At 37.8% G+C, this 19908-nt stretch overlaps 1 protein-coding gene across 4 annotated transcripts; it reads left to right on the top strand.

Annotated features, from left to right (window-relative positions):
• The first annotated feature begins 70 nt into the window (after window positions 1–70).
• On the top strand, window positions 71–19178 carry ide (insulin-degrading enzyme). 4 transcript variants are annotated; one of them, XM_039671759.2, is made up of 26 exons: window positions 71–149; window positions 291–429; window positions 2194–2380; window positions 3801–4008; window positions 5028–5197; window positions 5814–5936; window positions 6316–6428; window positions 6839–7001; window positions 7165–7257; window positions 7340–7431; window positions 8109–8189; window positions 8683–8786; window positions 10536–10638; window positions 10893–11015; window positions 11138–11220; window positions 11704–11848; window positions 13299–13409; window positions 14022–14142; window positions 14218–14309; window positions 14687–14798; window positions 15571–15738; window positions 15897–16169; window positions 16258–16319; window positions 16548–16620; window positions 16714–16781; window positions 18522–19178. In XM_039671759.2, exons 3-26 carry the CDS (start codon window positions 2221–2223, stop codon window positions 18615–18617), a joined length of 2937 nt encoding a protein of 978 aa, XP_039527693.2. In that variant the 5' UTR covers window positions 71–149; window positions 291–429; window positions 2194–2220; the 3' UTR covers window positions 18618–19178. The 4 variants fall into 4 exon arrangements, with proteins under 4 accessions (XP_039527693.2, XP_039527694.2, XP_039527691.2 ...); XM_039671760.2 differs by lacking the exon at window positions 11704–11848 and adding an exon at window positions 12200–12344 and having other exon boundaries at window positions 100–429; XM_039671757.2 differs by having other exon boundaries at window positions 102–429.
• The last annotated feature ends 730 nt before the right edge of the window (window positions 19179–19908 follow it).

Raw genomic sequence — 19908 nt, 5'->3', positions numbered from 1 at the left:
GACAGTTTTTATTTCTCGGTGAACTATCCCTTTAAATCATGTGTCTCTTTAAATACTCAACGTGCTGGATGTGGGTGTGGTCTGTTTCGTAACGTCAATCGCAGACAAGGCGTGACTAAGCAATTCCAACTACTTCAGGAAAACAAAGGGTATTTTAAACATATATATTTGATACAAATACATGTTATATGTGCGTATATATTTCACGTTTTTTGGAAATATCTTGTATTAATGAAAGGTACGTAAGAATTTGCTTTAGATGCTCTGAGATTGATTGGTTACGTCTGCAGAACATGGCGTCCTGACGTCTTAAGCAGAGTTTTGATATCCAGCACTGAAGTATGCAGAAATGTGTTAATCGGTGGGCCCTAACAGCGAGTTATCTACCGATTTTATGATCTTATCCACAGTTTTCATTCGAAGTATTAGGTAAGTGTCAAATTTTTGCTTTGTTTTTTAGTTCGTTCAACGATCGGCCCGGTTCGCTGGCGTCGGGCTCGTGTGTTGCTCTCGCGCGCGCGATAGCATTTGCTAGTGACACAGTATCTCACAAATATTGTTTTTTATTCTGAAGATGTGTGATTTTTAAGAATTTGTCATTGTTGTTTTATATTACTCAGCTGTTGGTCAATATTTTAATAAAAAGAAGAAAACGCTGAAAGCCGAATGGACTGTTTAAACTAGACTAAACTTCCACGAAAACTAAACGCACACATAACTGAATCAAACATAATATCATCTAAACCACTCAACTTAACCTTAAACTAAACCCGAACTTACGTTTCAAATAAACTAATGGACTAAATTGACACTTAGGCCTGGTTTCAGAGACAGGGCTTAGTGTAAGCCAGGATTAGGTTTTAGTTCGATTAGGAGTAGCTTTTATAAATGTGACTTAGAAAAATAAACATTGTTGGTGTGCATCTCGATACATAAGGCACTGATATATTTTAAGATAAGTTTCTTTCAGCTAAAACAGCTCAAACAGACATTTTAGTCTAGGACTAGGCTTGTCAAAGGGGGAGTTGACTGCTTTTTTCTTTGCATGATTGTGTTCATGGGGTGCAATATAACATGTATTAGTGGTTTTTCTTTTTTAAAAAGTCTTATTTTCATAAACTTCACCTTTGTTGTCAGCCGCGCTCCCCTCTCTCTTCGAACGAGCGGTTCACTTCCTGATTCTATGAAACCACTCCCTCAGAAACAGGCAGTGAGCTCAGATTGGTTAGTTTGGGCCGGTGTGTTGTGATTGGCTAAACTGTCACTACGTTGTCCGGAAGGTTAACGCCCATTACCTTAACGGGCGAAACGTGCATGTCATGAGCGCCAGATGTAAATAAACCGCAGTATTAGTTTGAGGCAGAATCAGACCGAGAAAGCCGCGATGAAGGGTCAAGCAGAAACTCACCACACACGGCTCTTACTAAACGTTTCTGAATGATAATTTGCTACATTTTTTTTAACTTTATACACGTTTGTTTTACACAATAGAATCTGACTGGCAACAAAAGCAACTGACTGGCTACTAATGTTGTACGTTCTTGATTAAATCGAAAATAACGTCATAAAGCATATGCCTACATGAAAAATACATTTACAACATTAGTACTTATACAAAATTCAGATCCATAATGTTTGTACGCGTTATGTCATAGACACAAATGTATGCAAACGTATGGGTTAGTGATGTCTAAAACCCAGCTGTAGTCCCAATCGAGTCGTTTTTGTAGGCAATATACTTCCTGATTTTTAAAAGACGATATCTCTGCTTACACTGAACTTTCAGCGCTGCAACTTTGCAGATACTGTTCATGCACCAACAGCAACATTACACACTATTAAAAATGAAAAAAGTGAAATCGGAATCAACCCCCCCTTTAAACTAATGGAGTTTCTCAGTAAACTTAATATACTAAACTAATCATAAAGGACTATGTTTTAATTTAAGCTGAATTTTAATTTAACCTCTTAAATGAAAGGGTAATGTTTAAACTAAAGAATTAAAATCCTTTTCCTACTGAAACTAAATTACTAAACATGATGTTTTAATCCATGTTTTATATATGTCTGTCTGATTGGGTTTTTTGGGGGCCCATTGCGGTCTGTATTTGTGTTGTGGAGCTAAATTTACTTTGACTTTGTTTGATAATGCCTGACTTCTTAACTCTGAATACATGTCTTTTTCATATCCAGGCGTGTCTCGATTCTCTGTCCGTCAGAATGAGTGAGCCGGCTGTCAAGAGGGTGGTGAGTGATATCATTCGTTCTCCAGAAGACAAACGGGAGTATCGAGGACTTGATTTTACAAATGGGCTGAAAGCCATACTCATCAGTGACCCCACCACTGACAAATCGTCAGCCGCACTGGATGTCCACATAGGTAAATGGGAATTTCTTTGCTTCATTTTGCGCATGTCTGCTTGACGCATCACTCAACTTGCTTTCTGCTCCGTTCTATTTTAACACAGACTATTTATTACTAACCCGAGGACATCTTGGCCTCAAATCTTCATTATTGGCCATCAATAACTATTTAACAGAATTGATTGTGTTGCCTCTCTCTGTTGCTTTCCCTTCCTCAAAAAGCAATTTTTAATAGTCCGGACCTTGGCCGCTGCCCTTGTCCTGGTTTAAGTTGAGAAGAGATACTCAAAGCCCACAAGAGTTTTGAATAATTTTGTTTCTGAACAATCTGTAAAAGTAATTAAAGCCCCCTTTGTGTCAAGTAAAATCTTTTCAGTGCTATATTTAAGAGAAAAACAAAAAATAAAACATTTTATGTGACTTCGAGCTGAAGTGCTGCCCAGTGTGCCAAGACAGACTAATGGGTGGGGTTAACTGATGCCAGGAAGTGCAGCTTTTAACAATCAAAGCACTTAATAGTTCAAGAGTATGTACACACAACCATCCTTTGCATGAAACAGTGTTGCAATTTGTAGGTAGAGATGTAGGTCAGATAAAAAAAAAAAAGTCATTGCTTATCTTTAATACTCATTACACTGTAAAAGAGCCTTTTGTGTAATAGGCCAAAAACACAATTGAATGCTTTGAGATCATGTTTTTTTTTTCTTTTTTTTTCTCAGAGGATTTTTTCGAGCTGCATTTTTTTCAGATCCGAAAAATAAAGTCTCTGATCAATTATGCAATGACTGGTTTGTCAGAGGCTGCCAATCGTTAAAATCAAGCAGAATGAATTTAAGTCATTCATACATCAGTTCTTGTGTAAATTGTTGGTTTTATTTTAGTGTAATGGATATCGTTTTAATGAGTGATTTGCACATTCATTCTGCTATTTTTATTCATTTGTTCAACAGTCTGATTTGAGTCAACATGAATCTGGATTAAATGATTTATAAAATTATTCAAGATGATTTTACTTACAATTTAAACATTTGTGATCATGTATATTTTATGCTTTTTCTGCTTTGTTTAATTTTTTTTTTTTTTTTGCTGTTCCGAGTGGAAACTAAGTGGATTTGAATCTGATTTCTGAATGATGCCTAAAATGACTTTGAAACCTGTCTGACAGCATATTATGATGCAGCCAGTTGTCTATGCTTTCCAATGCCTTTAACATTGTAGCTTTACCTTCATGCAGATCTTTGTGTAAATATATGGGTCTAACTTTAAGCAAGCGTCAAGTTCTTGACTGCCTGAACTTGTTGTCTTCCAGAGAAAAAGTCAACTCGATTGACAAGTTTGTCAAACGCTCAAGATTGTCTCTTTTTGTGTCTGTGCAAACAAGCAGTGTTTTCTTGCACTTCTTAATATCTTGGTTTTCTCTTCTAACTGCCCTGCAGGTTCTTTGTCAGATCCTGAGAACATATCAGGACTGGCCCACTTCTGTGAGCACATGCTGTTTCTGGGCACTGAAAAGTACCCCAAAGAGAACGAGTACAGCCAGTTTTTGAGCGAGCATGCCGGCAGCTCCAATGCCTTTACCAGTGGAGAGCACACAAATTACTACTTTGATGTATCCCATGAGCATCTGCAAGGGGCATTGGACAGGTAAATTAATCCGAGCAATTGGTGATTTATTAAAAAATCACCTGAAATGCTGGTCCGTTTTAGATGCTGAAGAGCAATGTGTGCGCTGTTTTAACTTGTGAAAGGGTGAACTGGGTTCAGACCTTCAGGTGTCACAGTGTCTATTGGTGTGGAGTTACATGTCCAGGAGGAATCGGGTTGCTGGGATATAGAGAGAAGCGTTTCCCTTCGGAGCCCATCTGCTCATGTGACCCAGAGCACCACCTGCTCTTTGAAACATTTAAAGGGTTCATATGATGCAATTACTTGTTTTCCTTTTTCTTAAGTGTGTTATGTAGCGGTTTGTGCATAAGATCTCAAACGCAAAGAGATGTCTTTGTAAAATTTAAGGCTCAGCCAAACCTCAAAAAAACGCTTCGTTCAAACTCGTCCCCACAAATCTACGTCGGTATGTGTGGGCACGGTTTCATAACACCGCCCGAATGTATATGCAAAGAAAGAAGGCGTAACTTTAATTCGCGCTGTTATTGTTGCCGCTGGCGACACCAGACGCTGTGTCGTTTTTTTTTTTTGTTGCGAAAGCCAAACTACTTAGTTTGGCCTTCCAAAAGAGGACACAATTAGAAAATAGTTGTTAAGCTTTATTTACAACACTACTCCAGAACCGTACAACCAAAGTATTCGAAAACTCGGAAAAATCCGATCTATTTCAGAACCGGCCACTATCAAAACTATGTGGCTGCAGGTGCGGGCCAGATATTACTGCCTGTTGCCGACCCCTGCCCTACAGTATTGTAAGTCCACAAGACTACAATGGCACACTTAATGTGTATTTTGGGACAGGGGCACAGTCACTAAGTATCTTTATTTGCATGGCAGTTGCCATTCATGTCTTTGCATGCTTTTAAGATCAGATTCTATTTATTCAAATGATTTTTTAACAGGAACATGAAGTGCTCTGCAGCTGCAACCTGACATTGACTGTGTAAGAGAACTTTATCAAGCAGCGCATTAAATGGCATTTGACTTTGTCATCCCAGGTTTTCCCAGTTCTTCCTCTGTCCTCTGTTTGACGAGAGCTGTAAGGACCGAGAGGTGAACGCAGTGGATTCAGAACATGAGAAGAACCTCATGAATGATGCATGGAGGCTGTTTCAGTTGGAGAAAGCCACTGGGAACCCCAAACACCCTTTTAGCAAGTTTGGCACTGGTATGGAAATACTGCACTTCTAATTTAATGGCATCCTTCATGTAGATATTGTCCTTTCAGTCCTAAGGTCATTTGTAACATGCCTTCCCAGTGAAGAACAATAGAAAGCTGGAGGATAATGTCGAAATCGATTTAGCATAATCTACTCGGAAGATTTATCTGTGCCCAGAATAGCCAGACGGTGGCGGCCTTGAGTTATATAAGGCTTGCTTGCTCTTAAAAAAACGTGGTTTGTTATGTCCTTTACCCTTGCATTAACCAGCACCGCTCAGAGGAAAATGTGTGTTTAATTGATCAAATGAATGCTTGCATACAAATATTTATTGCTAATTAAATCAGCATTTCTGTGTTGTTAATAGACCATAATATCAAACCTATTGAAATCAATTTATTGATGTAATGCAATTTTTGGCCCAATTAAATGTCCTCAATATTAGAATGCCTGCTCATCCTAAATTAAATGCCATCTACCACTGATCTTAAGGGTACAGCAGTAGCTCAGAAATACAGATGCTTTCTTTCCTTGGTACAAAAAGTCATTTGGCTATTGACTTTTGATTATTGCAGGTTCGTTTCCATTAATTTGTATTTATTTGTGAATGTCTCTTTTGTTTAGGCAATAAGTTAACCCTTGAGACAAGGCCATCTCAACAGGGCATCGATATCCGTGAGGAGCTGCTCAAGTTTCACTCCACCTACTACTCCTCCAATCTGATGGGATTGTGTGTGCTGGGCAGAGGTCAGTCTCCAGCCACAAATCCCTGAACTCATTTTCTCACATTTTTTTAACTCCTTAGTCATTGAAGAACATTTTTTTCCTCATTTCAATCTGCCAGATGTTCACATGCACTGTTTAATAAAAACAAAAAAATCGGAATCAAGTTTCGTACAAATGTAGCTGACAGTAAAGGCAATGATCTCCCTAGAGTGCACAGCAGATTTCTCAGTTCAGTCTCAGTCTGATGCTGAATCTTTCATGAGATTTTCCTTGTTCTTTGTCATTCTGTTGAATGATTCATAGATTGTTTTTGCACAGACTAAAACATATTCTGAAGGTTGCAGAGATGAAGTGCTTTCATTCTGGGTTTAACGTTTGTGTCTGACACATTTTTTGACAGAGACGCTGGATGAATTGACATCTATGGTGGTAAAACTTTTTGGAGAGGTAGAGAACAAGAATGTCCCTATCCCAGAATTCCCAACACACCCTTTCCAGGAGGAACACCTGAGGGTGAGATCTAAGCCCTAAACCTGCTTGTTTAGAGAGCCATCTAATGGACATGCTATACTGTAATATTATAGAGTTCTGTTCAGAAGTGTCGGGTGAATAATATTTAATGTTTTTTAAAAGACGGTTCTTATGCTTACATTTATTTGATCAGAAATACAGTAAATCGGTTAAATTGTAAAATATCATTGCAATTTAAAAGAACTGTTTTCTGTTTTTATGTTGTGTTCAAAGCTGAATTTTCAGCATCATTACTCTAGTCTTCCGTGTCACATGATCCATGTAAAAATCATTCTAACACGCTGTATTTGGTGCTCAAGAAACAGTTCTTATTATTATCAGTGTTGAAAACAGTTGTGCTGCTGTTTTCTTGGCGTCTGACTCATCCTTATTCCTTCTCTCTTCCCCAACAGCAATTTTATAAAGTCGTGCCTATCAAGGACATTAGAAACTTATACGTGACCTTCCCCATCCCCGACCTGCAGAAGTACTACAAATCAAATCCCGGTCATTATCTGGGCCATCTGATCGGACATGAGGGTCCAGGGAGTCTTCTGTCTGAGCTCAAATCTAAAGGTTTGTCAGGAAAGATAGATTTAGCTTTAAGTGCCTAAATGATTAAACAGACAAAAAATTATGTAAATTGTGACTTAACAATTGGACTTGTAAAACACGAGCTTGGATCCATATATTTTCGTTCTCAGCTGTGTGTTCATGGATAGATTCTCTCTCTTTTCAGGATGGGTGAACACGCTAGTCGGAGGCCAGAAAGAAGGAGCCAGAGGATTCATGTTCTTCATAATTAATGTGGATTTGACAGAAGAGGGACTGTGTAAGGACCTAGAGTGTGTTTGTGTCTATTTGTGCTGGTCAGTATGTTTTTGATTGTTTATGCTGTTTTTTTCTGTCTCTAGTGCATGTCGAGGATATCATCTTCCACATGTTCCAGTACATTCAGAAGCTGCGGACGGAGGGCCCTCAAGAGTGGGTCTTTCAGGAGTGCAAGGTATGAACATTCTTGTTAAAGTTGGGCCCTACGATTTCCATGATGTAGAAAAAGCCGACGGATTTTCAGCCAAATTTAGTGTGTAACATGAAATGTCACTTAAAAAAAATTATGAATAAATCAAAAGTATGTCTGTACATTTCATTTGATAAAAACTATTGTCAAAAGAAATGTTATTGAAACATTAATTATTTGCCTGTTTTAATTAAAAATGTACAACCTCACTTGTGCAGCACTGTTTGCAAAAAAAAAATTAAAAGATCAAATTGTTTTATGCATTAATTCATTACATCATAAAACACAGAATCCAGGAAAATTACAATGCAGAATTGCTCGGGGGGAAATTCATAGGGACCTATTATTGTAACTTAAAATTTTGAATTATTCATATAACCATTTATTCATTCAATTGATTATTATTGATTATGCATCCATCATTTCTGGTTACTTGAGAATAATTAAAGCATTAATAATAGAAATAAAACAAAAACAAAATAAAATTAGAAATTCATGGAATTTGGGGAAAAATAAACTAAAGGGCTAGTTCACCCAATAATTTCAAATTCATTTGCAATTAATATGTTTCAAAACCTCTTTGAAACACATTATGGTCAATGTAATCATGAAACTTAGTGTTTGGGACATCACTGATTTGCCTCTACATTTGTTTTTTGCAGGATTTGAACAACGTGGCTTTCAGATTCAAGGATAAGGAACGTCCTCGTGGATACACGTCTAAAGTGGCTGGACTACTGCATGTAGGTGTCTCTCTCATTAAAAATACTCTAAAAGGTTGTCACCATGGTTACAGGTGCTTGTGTCATCAGGGTGCTGCTCTGTATTTTGTCAGGAAATCATAGCCGGTGTTAAATATTTAATGTTTAGTATGGGAGACTGGTGTACTGAATACAACACAGTATACTGTATTCGGTCTATTTCAAGAATGCTTTTTTTGAACATTTGCCTTGAGGGGAAAAAAAAAGACAATAGCTATTTTGAAATTTTAAGCACTAATTTGATGTAATCTTTTCTTCAAGAAGTATGTTAATAACTGTTGTTATTGCTTCTTGATCATTTGTCACATTTGAAATATTGTATTGTGGGATGCAGTGCTCGTATATCAAATATTTAAAGTAAATCTATTAAAAAAAAAACGTTATGGTTAGTTATGAAAAGATCAGATATTCATTGAGAGCACAACATATACCCAGTTTCTGTGTATGATTGTGAAATCACCTTTCTGTGTGTCAGTACTATCCGCTGGAGGAAATCTTAGCTGCTGAATACTTACTTGAGGAGTTCAGGCCAGACCTCATCGAGATGGTGCTTGATAAACTGAGGCCGGAGAATGTCAGGTGAGCACATATACAAGGTCTTCTTTCTGTTTTATGTGTACACTTTTATGTGCATAACCTGTAAAAGAAAGCACTCAGAGTTATATTTATTTTGTATTGGTGGTTGTTAAGGATATATTACTATTGCTCTTAGGATTTGGGGTTCGTTCAAATCACTAATACCAAATATGAAACTGAAACAATGTCATTGGTGTGTTGCACCTGTGGATGGACCTAAAAGAGGTTTATTGTCCCCTCAGGATGAGATTAGTTTAACACAGATGTCCAGCCATTGGCTGCTCTCTTCAAAGATTCACTGAAGGAGCTTTATATTTGAGCCTGTACAAAGCAAACATCAGCTTGCATTGCTGCTCAGGGCTAAACTGGGCTCGATTGCTAGTCTTTTTATGTTTTTGAAGTAGTTGAAGCTTGCTGTGTTTGTAAGAATCCCAGTTCAGATTCTCACCAATGTGACGAAGGCTTTGAAATTCAATTTCCTTTTCAGCTTAAAAAAATATTGTATTTCTGTTTGAAGTAGATCTCAACCCTACCATTGCTGCTCTCATGTTGTTTTGGGGATGGAAGAACTTGTAGGGTTCCTGTATTTCATTTTGTCTTGGCATTTCCAAACTATTCAGATCAAGACAAAGACTTTGACTTCAGAGCTGGTGATTTGCTGCTTGTCATATATTTCTTGGTGATTAACTACTACACCGCTGACCTTTCTGAAAGTACTGCAAGACTAGAAGTCCATAGTCTCACACAGCCAGACCTTTGGCTATCGGCATAATCTGATCTAGCTTTTTCTGGCCAAGAACTGCCAACTTAGTCTGGAGGGACCATCTGAACCATATTTAAAGTGACAAAACAGTCATTGTCGGAAATTGAAATGACTTTTAGACAAATGAATTTGGTCACACTTTAGATTAGAGTCTAATTCTCACTATTGACTATGACTTTTTGCCGCAATAAATTGCTAATTACTGCTTATTAATAGTTAGTAAGGTAGTTGTAAGCTAATAGTTTGTAATCCAATATCCTAGTTATATGCCTGCTAGTTTTAAGCAACTAGTTAATAGTGAGAATTACCCTAAATTTTAATCAAAATGAACATTTGTGTATCCTGATTACTTTTAAGTGCTCATGAATGTCAAACTTTGCTAAATCCAGTATCTAGTTCTTTCTCAGAAGTGTAGATTGTGGCAACCCAGTACTATTGTAAACACCATTTTTATTTCCTGCAAGGCTAATAAAATCTGTGCACCCTGAGTGCTGGAAAATATGTAGCGCCAATCAAATTAAAGCTTGCCAGATTGAGAAAGCACTTGCTGTTTTTGTGTGCACCGAGCATCAGACAGTGAGGGAATGGTCTGAGACTGCAATATCCTGCTGGTAACCTTGTGTGATTTGGACTAATTTTGGAAAGGAGTGTTCAGGTTTTTAGACGACCTATTCTGGGCTCTCTTATGCAATTGATTGATGCAGGAGAGTCCAGAATAGCATGTCATTGTTCCTAAAGTTCTCTCGATCATATGAATTGTCTAGAAATGGTGCATTGATCTAGAGCCCTGCACAGCAGATTGAGAAGCTCCGGGAAACTTGAACCTTTGATCGATGTAATGACCATAATTCCCAATCTATTTACAGACTCAGAGATCTGATAAAAGCAAAATTGCACTGCCCGGTTTGCCCTAGGGAGTCATGAGAAATGGACGGTGTTATGCCCTGTCTGGTGCAGTGATCTTCAATTCTTCTGGCTTTTTTTTTTAGAGTCGCTGTGGTCTCCAAATCATTTGATGGACAGACGGACCGGACTGAGGAGTGGTATGGAACGCAGTATAAACAGGAAGCCATTACTGATGAGGTTATTAAGGTGAGACGCATTTGATTTTCAGAACTTAGACTTTTGGGAAATGGTCTGGGTGGGAAACTCAAAGTTGAATGGATGATCCATATTCTATGAGCATTATATACTTGATCAAGGGAGACTGGCCTTGTGCTAAGTCTCCTAACCTCTTTACTAACCAACTTACCACCAATAAGCAGATTCATTTTAAGAGGTTTACTGTAATTACAATAATTTGAAGAATAAAAAAATCATTGTTTCTTTTTTTGTGTGTGTTTCAGAAATGGCAAAACGCAGACCTCAATGGAAAGTTCAAACTGCCAATGAAGAATGAATTCATCCCAACAAACTTTGAGATTTACCCTCTAGAGAAGGATTCCCCATCTGCCCCCACCTTGATAAAGGTATGTTTTGATAACTCGTATTGTACAGGTTACACTTTGAGCAACTTTAATAGAATATCTGATGATTTCTCAAACTTGCAAGCATCGGGTTCATCTGGCTTTTTTGTTCCTATTTTTTTTAGGACACTGCAATGAGCAAAGTTTGGTTCAAACAGGATGACAAGTTTTTCCTGCCCAAGGCTTGTTTAAACTTTGAGTTTTTCAGGTAGGTTTAACACAAATTAAAAACTTTGCAATGATGTTTATATCCTAGTTTATTTATTTCATAATTTGCATAACTGTAACAACAATACAATACATTATTATTTGTGTCAAGAGGATGAAATCTTTCAAAAATAGGTTTTATTGTTTATTTATATGCATAATATAGTTGTATAATAAAATTATTATAATTTGATTTTAAAGATGAAATATGATTCAGACATGTTTTTGACAAGTTTCATGAGATCCACCCAAATTACTTGAATGTTATGAAAAAAAAAAGTTTTACTGATGTTTTAATTATTTTTTTTGCAGTGGTGTCAGCCTATTTTGCTTAATACCTTTTATACTAATTTTAAAGTCATTGAAATGCTATTTTTTAAATTCCTGTTTAATTCTGCTCCAACTACTCTATCTATACCATTAAGAAACTACTATAATCAATACTTTTTAAAGACAGGGTTTATCATTCACGTTCTTTCCACAGCCCGTTTGCATACGTGGACCCGTTGCATTGTAACATGGCGTATTTGTACCTTGAGCTGCTCAAGGACTCCCTGAACGAGTATGCATATGCAGCCGAGCTAGCCGGCCTGAGCTATGACCTTCAAAATACCGTCTATGGGATGTATGTAAGTATGCTAATATCCCCCTCGCCACATGCTCTTCCTGTGAGGAAGACAGCCCAACTTCACGTACAAACAATTGACTCCCAGTGTGGTTTCTGTCTTTTAATAGTAACCCCAAATGTAGCTTTGTTTGTGGCTTTTACACAACAAACTCTTCTCATTCTTTCCTTGTTTTTTTTTCTGCGTATGTATTAGTAGCAGTAGACTAGTGCCGGAGCTGAGGCTGCATATTCATACTCTGTCTGTGGTCCCTCTCAATCCGTTTCTTTTTGTTTTGTCATGACCCTTCCATAAAAAAAATCACTCCATTTGTTCTATTTCCCCCTCCCTTTTTTCTTTCTTCCATCATGGTAGTCGCTACCTATATGCAGACCCGCTGCACTGCAACATGACTTACATGTTCCTCAGGTTGTTGAAGGATGATTTGAGAGAGTATACATATGCAGCCCGCCTGGCAGGGTTGGTCTATGGCATAGCCTCGGGAATGAATGCCATCCTTGTAAGTATAGTGATAAGCCCCTCCCCCTTTTGGAAGAGGGGCGGTCTATTGGGTGAAGGGCGGAGCTTGTGGCTTTTGAGTGTGCCAGTCGCTTGTCTATTCTTCTGCTTTCTGCAGAGAGATGGAATATTATATCTTCAAAATATCTGTCTCTGGTCAGTCTGCTTGGGTACTGTTAAGGGTTATTGTATTTTGTGCTGGGTTTAGGTGTTTGTAATGGTAAATGCCCAAAAGAACAGAATAAAAATAGATAATAAACAGAAGGTATACATGTATAAGTGTCGAGCTGCAAAAATAAAATGACCTCCATATAGCACCATATGACTGGAGGCATTATTTAAATTCTCTTGTATGTTTGATAGATTTGTGCAAGGAACAGACTAACATCTGAGTTATTTGCTAAATATATTTCCCTCTTTTGAAGCTCAGAGTTTTTTTGTGCTTGCATACATTTAAACTGACCTAACATGATTCTTTTCACTGTTCTGAAAGACATGTTATGGTTGGAAAATCACAAAATTGACTAGTGCATAAAACCATCATTTTGCCTGTAGTGTCTTGCCTTAATGGGCAACTTGACTGTTTCAACTACTTGATTTGTAGCTTTCCCATCACTGGATAGGATCAACCGAGATGGATGTTAATAACAGCGATAAACGGGGTGACTAAGGTTTGGTTGACGTGGCAAAGCTGGGCTGTTCCTAACCTCACTTGCTGTGTGATTCACTCACTCCTGATTGTTTGCATACACATTTATCACAGTGAATGCACTGCAGAGGATGTAACCTTTACCTTGAAACTTTGTTGTTTTTAGTCTGCATCTGTGCTGTGCTCTGTGTCTTTCATTTTAATGTCATTTCACAATTGTAAAGATAATGAAAGTCTGTTTTTGAGCTGTTTTTTTTTTATCACTCATTCTAATGCATATTCATGGCTGTTGTCTTTGTGCGTCAGCTGTCAGTGAAGGGTTATAGTGACAAACAACACATCCTGCTGAAGAAGATCATGGAGAAAATGGCCACATTTGAGATTGATGAGAAGCGCTTTGATATCATTAAGGAGGCGGTGAGACACATTCGCAAACACACACTCCTTAAAATACTAAGAATAAAGAAGAGAACACAAATCTATACGCTCAAAGGAATCTATTGATTTCCGCAGTAGTTTACTTGTAATTTATTTTGTCTAATTTCATTGTGCTTTCAGTGGGTTAACAGTTTTGGCGCACATTTATCCAGGTTTACATTAATGTTAGAGAACATTAGGCTACCACTACTGTTACTACTGCCTACTACATATTTCAAATAAGCCATGTTTGAGGTCGATTAATGAACGTTTTGATTTTCTGCCTAACATAATAACCACATGGACCCGCCGTGTTAACTATCTGTCACTGCGTGACTTCGTCAATTCCTGTGGAGGTTTTTTTTTTTCTGTGACTATCCGACTAATTAAAATTTGGTCGTCTTAGCCTCTTCTCAACGACTAATATTTAGTTGACTATAAGGGGGAAGCCCTACTCTTAACACATTTCACCATGTCTTTACCAAGAATTTCCCCAAAAGAAATGATTCAGACATATCTGTGGATTCCACCTGATACTGATCCAAATACCAACAGAAAATGTGCTTAATCTGTAGCTGTGGGATCTAAAATAAACTTGTAATTTTTTTTCAGTACATGAGGTCTCTGAATAATTTCCGCGCTGAGCAGCCTCACCAGCACGCCATGTATTACCTACGGCTCCTCATGACTGAGGTGGCTTGGACCAAAGACGAACTCAAAGACTCTCTGGATGGTGCGACACTTTCATTGCCCTGTCATTACGAGTGCTGTGGTCTTCGTGTGTTCATACTGTGAATGTGTTTCTCAGATGTGACGTTACCTCGTCTGAAGGCATTCATACCTCAGCTGTTGTCACGGTTACACATTGAAGCCCTGCTGCATGGCAACATAACCAAACAGGTTCGTTTTAAAAGTAATTTATTCTAGCGGCAGGGGGGAAGAGAGGTTTGTGTCCGGACAGGTTGAAACTATTCCTCTAATAATAAATTAAACGTACGATTCGCCACCCATGATTTGGTATTCTAGTGTCTAATATTTGCTACAAAACTGATTCAGACCAAACCTGGGATGTTTGAGTGGTCACGCATCTTGTTTTTGTTATAAAATGTACAACAACATAATGTGACTGAAATCCCTGTATATCTATGTATATGAGGTGACTGAAGATTCGTCGAAGTAGCTCACACATTACCTGACATGGTGTAATGTTGGATTTTGCTTTCATGATCATGTTATAGTGAGTGATATAAGCTTTATTGTCTGTATGTTGTCTCCAGTCTGCTCTGGGCATGATGCAAATGTTGGAGGACACTCTCATTGAGCATGCTCACACTAAACCCCTACTACCGAGTCAGCTGATACGCTACAGGGAAGTGCAGGTACCTGATGGTAAGTGCCTAGGCTAGCACCACAAACTTAAATGCAACATCTCAGCTGGACACACACGTGCGCGCACACACACACTTTCAGCTATCCTCCGACGAGCTTAGTATTTTTTTGTTTAAATGTTTATGAAAGAAGTCCCTTCTGCTCACCAAGGCTACATATATTTGATTAAAAAAACAGTATAATGGTAATATTGTGAAATATTTGATAATGTGTCACATGATCCTTTAGAAATCATTCTAATATACAGATTTGCTGCTCAAGAAATATTTTTTATCAAAGTTGAAAACAGTTGGGCTGCTTAATGTTTTTGTGGAAACTATAATGATTTTTTTTTCTTTGACAAATAGAAAGCATTTATTTGAAATGACAATTATAACTTGTTTAATTATAACGTTTTAATCAATTTGATGCATCTTTGCTGAATTTTGTATTTATTTTAAAAAATGATCTCACTGAACCAAACTTTTAAACCGTTTATATCAATATACAGATTCATAATATAGACCGAATTAATTATGAAAGGTCGTTTGGACTTCAGACAATCTAAAACAAAATCTAAACTTAACTTCTTTGATTCATTGTTATGACAGTTTTTTGGTATAAAATTCAGTTAAGAAAAATATTTGCATTGTAAATACATTTTTCTTTTTACTTTCAGTGTTAAACCTGAATCTGTGGTGTGTAATTTGAGGTCTATGATATTTGTGTGTTTGTTGTGTGTTTGTGTTTGTCATGGTTCTTGTGTTTAAGTCCAGTTCTCTGTGGTTATCAGGTGGTTGGTATGTTTACCAGCAGAGGAACGATGTTCATAACAACTGTGGAATCGAGATTTACTATCAGACGGACATGCAGAACACCCACGAGAACATGCTGCTGGAGCTCTTCTGTCAAATCATCTCTGAGCCATGCTTCAACACGCTACGCACCAAAGAACAGCTGGGTAACACAAACTCGCTCATCGGAAATGTTATGTGTACATCTAATGATGTGGTTATTGGATGAACACTTCTGTAAATGAAACTCCAAACCCTGCCTGTTCCCATCATCCTATTGATCAAACTGATCTTAAGAGCATCATTTATCTCTGCCTGTGTCCAGGTTACATTGTGTTCAGCGGCCCTCGCAGGGCCAATGGGGTGCAGGGCCTGCGTTTCATCATCCAGTCTGAAAAAGCTCCTCACTACCTGGAGTCTCGTGTGGAGGCCTTCCTCAAGACCATGGAGAAGAGTGTGGAGGAGATGGGAGAGGAAGCGTTTCAGAAACACATCCAGGCACTGACCATTCGGCGTCTCGACAAACCCAAGAAGCTGGCGGCCGAGTGTGCCAAGTACTGGGGAGAGATCATCTCCCAACAGTATAACTTTGACAGGGGTGAGTTGTTATGCAGCTGTTGAAATGAACTCGTACTCTGCGTGAAGTTTCTGTGAAATTTTAATGTGTTTTTCCTTGTCTGATTTAGATAATATTGAAGTGGCTTACCTGAAGACATTGACTAAGGAACACATTATGCAGTTTTACAGGGTTAGTGATGATCTGAACACATTATCACTCTGAAACAAATTTTAATCTTCGTAATTAAATTAGCATTTCCTGAATAAAATTCCAGTGCTTAAAAGGTAGCAAAATAATAACTTTAAAGCTTAAGGTAAGCTTAGATTTCAGACTTTGATCTGTGTAAAAGAACATTTGCATCAAGGTTCATTTCCTCATCTTGTCATGTGGTTTGATCGACATGTTTATTCCCTTCAGGACTTGTTGGCCATCGATGCCCCCAGAAGACACAAGGTGTCTGTGCATGTGCTGTCTAGAGAGATGGACTCCTGTGAGTACCGACACAATGAGGCTGCGACATTTTAATTGGACTGGCTGATGCAGCTGGACACATAGATTTATTTCTACTGTGTGTTTCCTGCAGGTCCAGTGGTTGGAGAGTTTCCTGCTCAAAATGATGTCAATCTCGCCCCTGCCCCTTCACTTCCTCAGGTACTGCATAGATGTACATGAACAGTAGGGATGCACCGAATAATCAGCCACCGAAAATTTTCGGCCGAAAATGGCCCAAAAGTGCATTTTCGGTTTTCGGCCGAAAGACTTTTATCACCGAAACAATACGGCCGAAATGTTGTGATGACGCAAACAGAAACCGCGACCTGCACGTGCTTGTCTGAAGCAACATGTCTGCGGTGCGGACGTATTTCAGTGTATCTGAACCCGCGAGGAGACGGAAGCCTTGTTTATCCATTGCTCTAAACAATGCGCGCCGCCATGACAACGACTCCGGTTGCGACCGGGTGAAGTAAATGCCTCAACCGTTTGGAGCGGTGCGCGCGCTGTCTGTGTCTGTGGAGACTCGCGCTGTGCGGAGGCAGGCGAAAGTATAAACAAGGCAGCGCGAGTCTCCACAGACAGCGCGCGCACCGCTCCAAACTGCGTTTTTGAAAGGCTCGCCGTTGTACTATTCCTTGAAACAACAGGGGACGACTCAAGTAACTGTCATCTAACCAGGAATCGGTGAGAAGAAGAAAGATAAACACATGACAATGTTTATTTTAATACAAAAATAATCATGTTAAACCCAGTAAACACTGAGATTATTGACATTACAAATAGGCTATTATGTATGAGGACATGTATGTAACGTTATAGAACTAACGTTAAATTAATGCTCTCTTAAATATTTTCTACATTCATTGTTTAGTGTTTCACTAAACAGGCTTTTTATGGTTTTGTATGCTAAATTTTTAAAATGTAAGCAACTAATTTAGACTTGCAAACTAGGTGCTGGTGTGATGAGAAGTTCATGCTCGACTTTGTTTTTATGAGAGAACATTTCATTTTAAAACCTTTCTGCAGACCATATTATTTAATGTACACATGAGTGGGGTCAAAAACATTTTAGTTTGAATTTTATTTTATACGGTGCATTGTGCTAAATAAATATTTGTAATTGATTTATTCTTTGAAAATGTTATATTAATTTATGCAATTGCAATGCCTTGATTTTAGTAAAGTTTGTACACAGTCATAGCCATAAATGCAATGATACTAATAATTGGCATAATTTCTTTCGGTGTTTCGGTTTTCGGTTTTCGGCCTTGGTTTCCTCTTTTTCGGTTTTCGGTTTCGGCCAAGAATTTTCATTTCGGTGCATCCCTAATGAACAGTAGTGTTTTATTTTTATTTTTTACAAATATTAGATGATTGTTTTTGCTGTTCATATGTTTGTGGTCAATAAGATATATTTTCTAAAGAACTTTCATTCAGCAAGAATGCATTTAATCGATATAATTCAAAGATTTCTATTTCAAATAAATGTTTGTTTGAACTTTCTGCTCATTAAAGAATCAGAAAACAAAATCAGTTTCCACAAATATGTTAAGCAGCACAACTGTTTTCAACATTGATAATTTGATAAGAAACTTGAGGAGTAAATTAGAATGATTTGTGAAGGATCATGTGACTGAAAATTCAGCTTTTTCATCAAAAAAATAAACTACTTTTAAATTAAATTAAAATAGACAATAGTTATTTTATATTGTAGTTATATTTCACAATATTGCCGTTAGATCAAATAAATGCAGGCTTGGTGAGCCGGAGGTTTTTTTTTTTCTTCATAAACGACTAGCAACTCCTTAGCATTATGACGGGAAGTGTTGTGGCCAAGCACCACTCACATTTTCTTTTATTTATGTCAAAATATTGTTTTGCTCTGTGTGTTTTCAGCCATCATTAGTTCAGGATATGACCGAATTCAAAAGGAGTCTGCCACTGTTCCCTCTCACCAAACCTCACATCAACTTCATGGCTGCCAAACTGTGACCAGCACCATGGGATTGTCAGAGACGCCCAATTATGGAGCCAGTAACATCATTGTCTGTCTGTTTGTGTGAGTGTGTGTTTGTGTGCGTGTGAGCAGGCAGGGCCACAACACTGGTGCTTGCAACATTTTTAGTTAGAAAACATACAATGTTTGATTCACATTGCTTCTGTCAAGAAATTAGTATCCCTATATAATATAGGAATCACTCGCTGGCCACGACGACACTTTTTCATCATTCGGTTTCATTTCAAAATGCTGTTCATTTCATTCGCAACGCTGTTTAGCAAAACCATTAGAGCATTTGGAGAGGCTGTTGTGAAATATATCAAGATGTATCTCTCCAGAAAAGAAAGACTGGCCTTAAGATGATTTTAATCAGTGATCAGGTTTCCTGGCACATTTTTTTTTAATGTTTAATTTAAACGATTTGCTTTGAGTTGTTTTTAGTTTCTGTGCATGTTGGCAGAGTTTTATCTTTAAGGATAGTGTTGTAAAATGCAAGGTGGTTAACTTGATTTTATTTGCGGTTGGAGAAATATAATAAACAATTTTTAATGTCATGTTCATTTGTTTAAGTTACTTTTGTCCTTCAAAGATTCATCATAATATTGATTTATTTGACAAACTCAGTGTCATAATCGAAACACAAATTCTACTCATGAAACATGAATTTGTGTACATTTTTTTATTTTAGAATAAAAAAAGTACATCGTTGAATGCATCTATTTATTCACCACTGGTTTTGCAAAACATTTCACATGAATACGATCATCTTGTGTTTTGTGAATAATGCCGATTGTCTTTTTCGAGATGCTCAGTTGGATTTTAATTCGCCGATATCCACATGAAGCACGACTGCATTTACAATTTCAGGAAGTCGTTACGAGAAACTGACTCTGAAATCCCCTTTAACTGGGTTTGTTTTTATCTTTGATGTCTTGACTTGTGATTTATGCACTCTTCACAAGCAATAATGTGACTTACAGGACCTTTGACTAGTGTCTTTAACTCTACTTGGAATTTTGCTTGACACAGTTTGAGCTTGGTTTCAGGAAACGGATTAGACGTGACATGTGTGAAGGCTGTAGTTCGCCTGCATTGATGCAGGAACATCTAGTTAGTCTGTAATCCTCATGTGTCCTCATCTCAGGTGTGTGCTAGCCAAGACTTGACCATCACTTGTGTTTCTACTGCTGAGATTAATTCTGGACTTAACTCAGGCGTATCAAATCGACTGTAATGCTGCATTTTTTTAGAAACACAATGACCATCCTACCAGATCCATCAAAA

This window comes from Pimephales promelas, chromosome 11, assembly GCF_988280905.1.
Source record: "Pimephales promelas chromosome 11, fPimPro1.hap1.1, whole genome shotgun sequence".
Classification (NCBI taxonomy): Eukaryota; Metazoa; Chordata; class Actinopteri; order Cypriniformes; family Leuciscidae; genus Pimephales; species Pimephales promelas.
The sequence above is the reverse complement of the archived record's forward strand: the minus strand, read 5'-3'. Positions and strand labels throughout refer to the sequence as shown.

Bases quoted from the DNA above. Each gene is read 5' to 3' on its own strand.
- ide (XM_039671759.2), top strand. From the start codon at position 2,221: ATGAGTGAGCCGGCTGTCAAGAGGGTGGTGAGTGATATCATTCGTTCT. The intron at 11,016-11,137 runs GTATGTTTTGAT...TATTTTTTTTAG, and splicing joins CTGCCCCCACCTTGATAAAG to GACACTGCAATGAGCAAAGT. The intron at 11,221-11,703 runs GTAGGTTTAACA...TTCTTTCCACAG, and splicing joins TTAAACTTTGAGTTTTTCAG to CCCGTTTGCATACGTGGACC.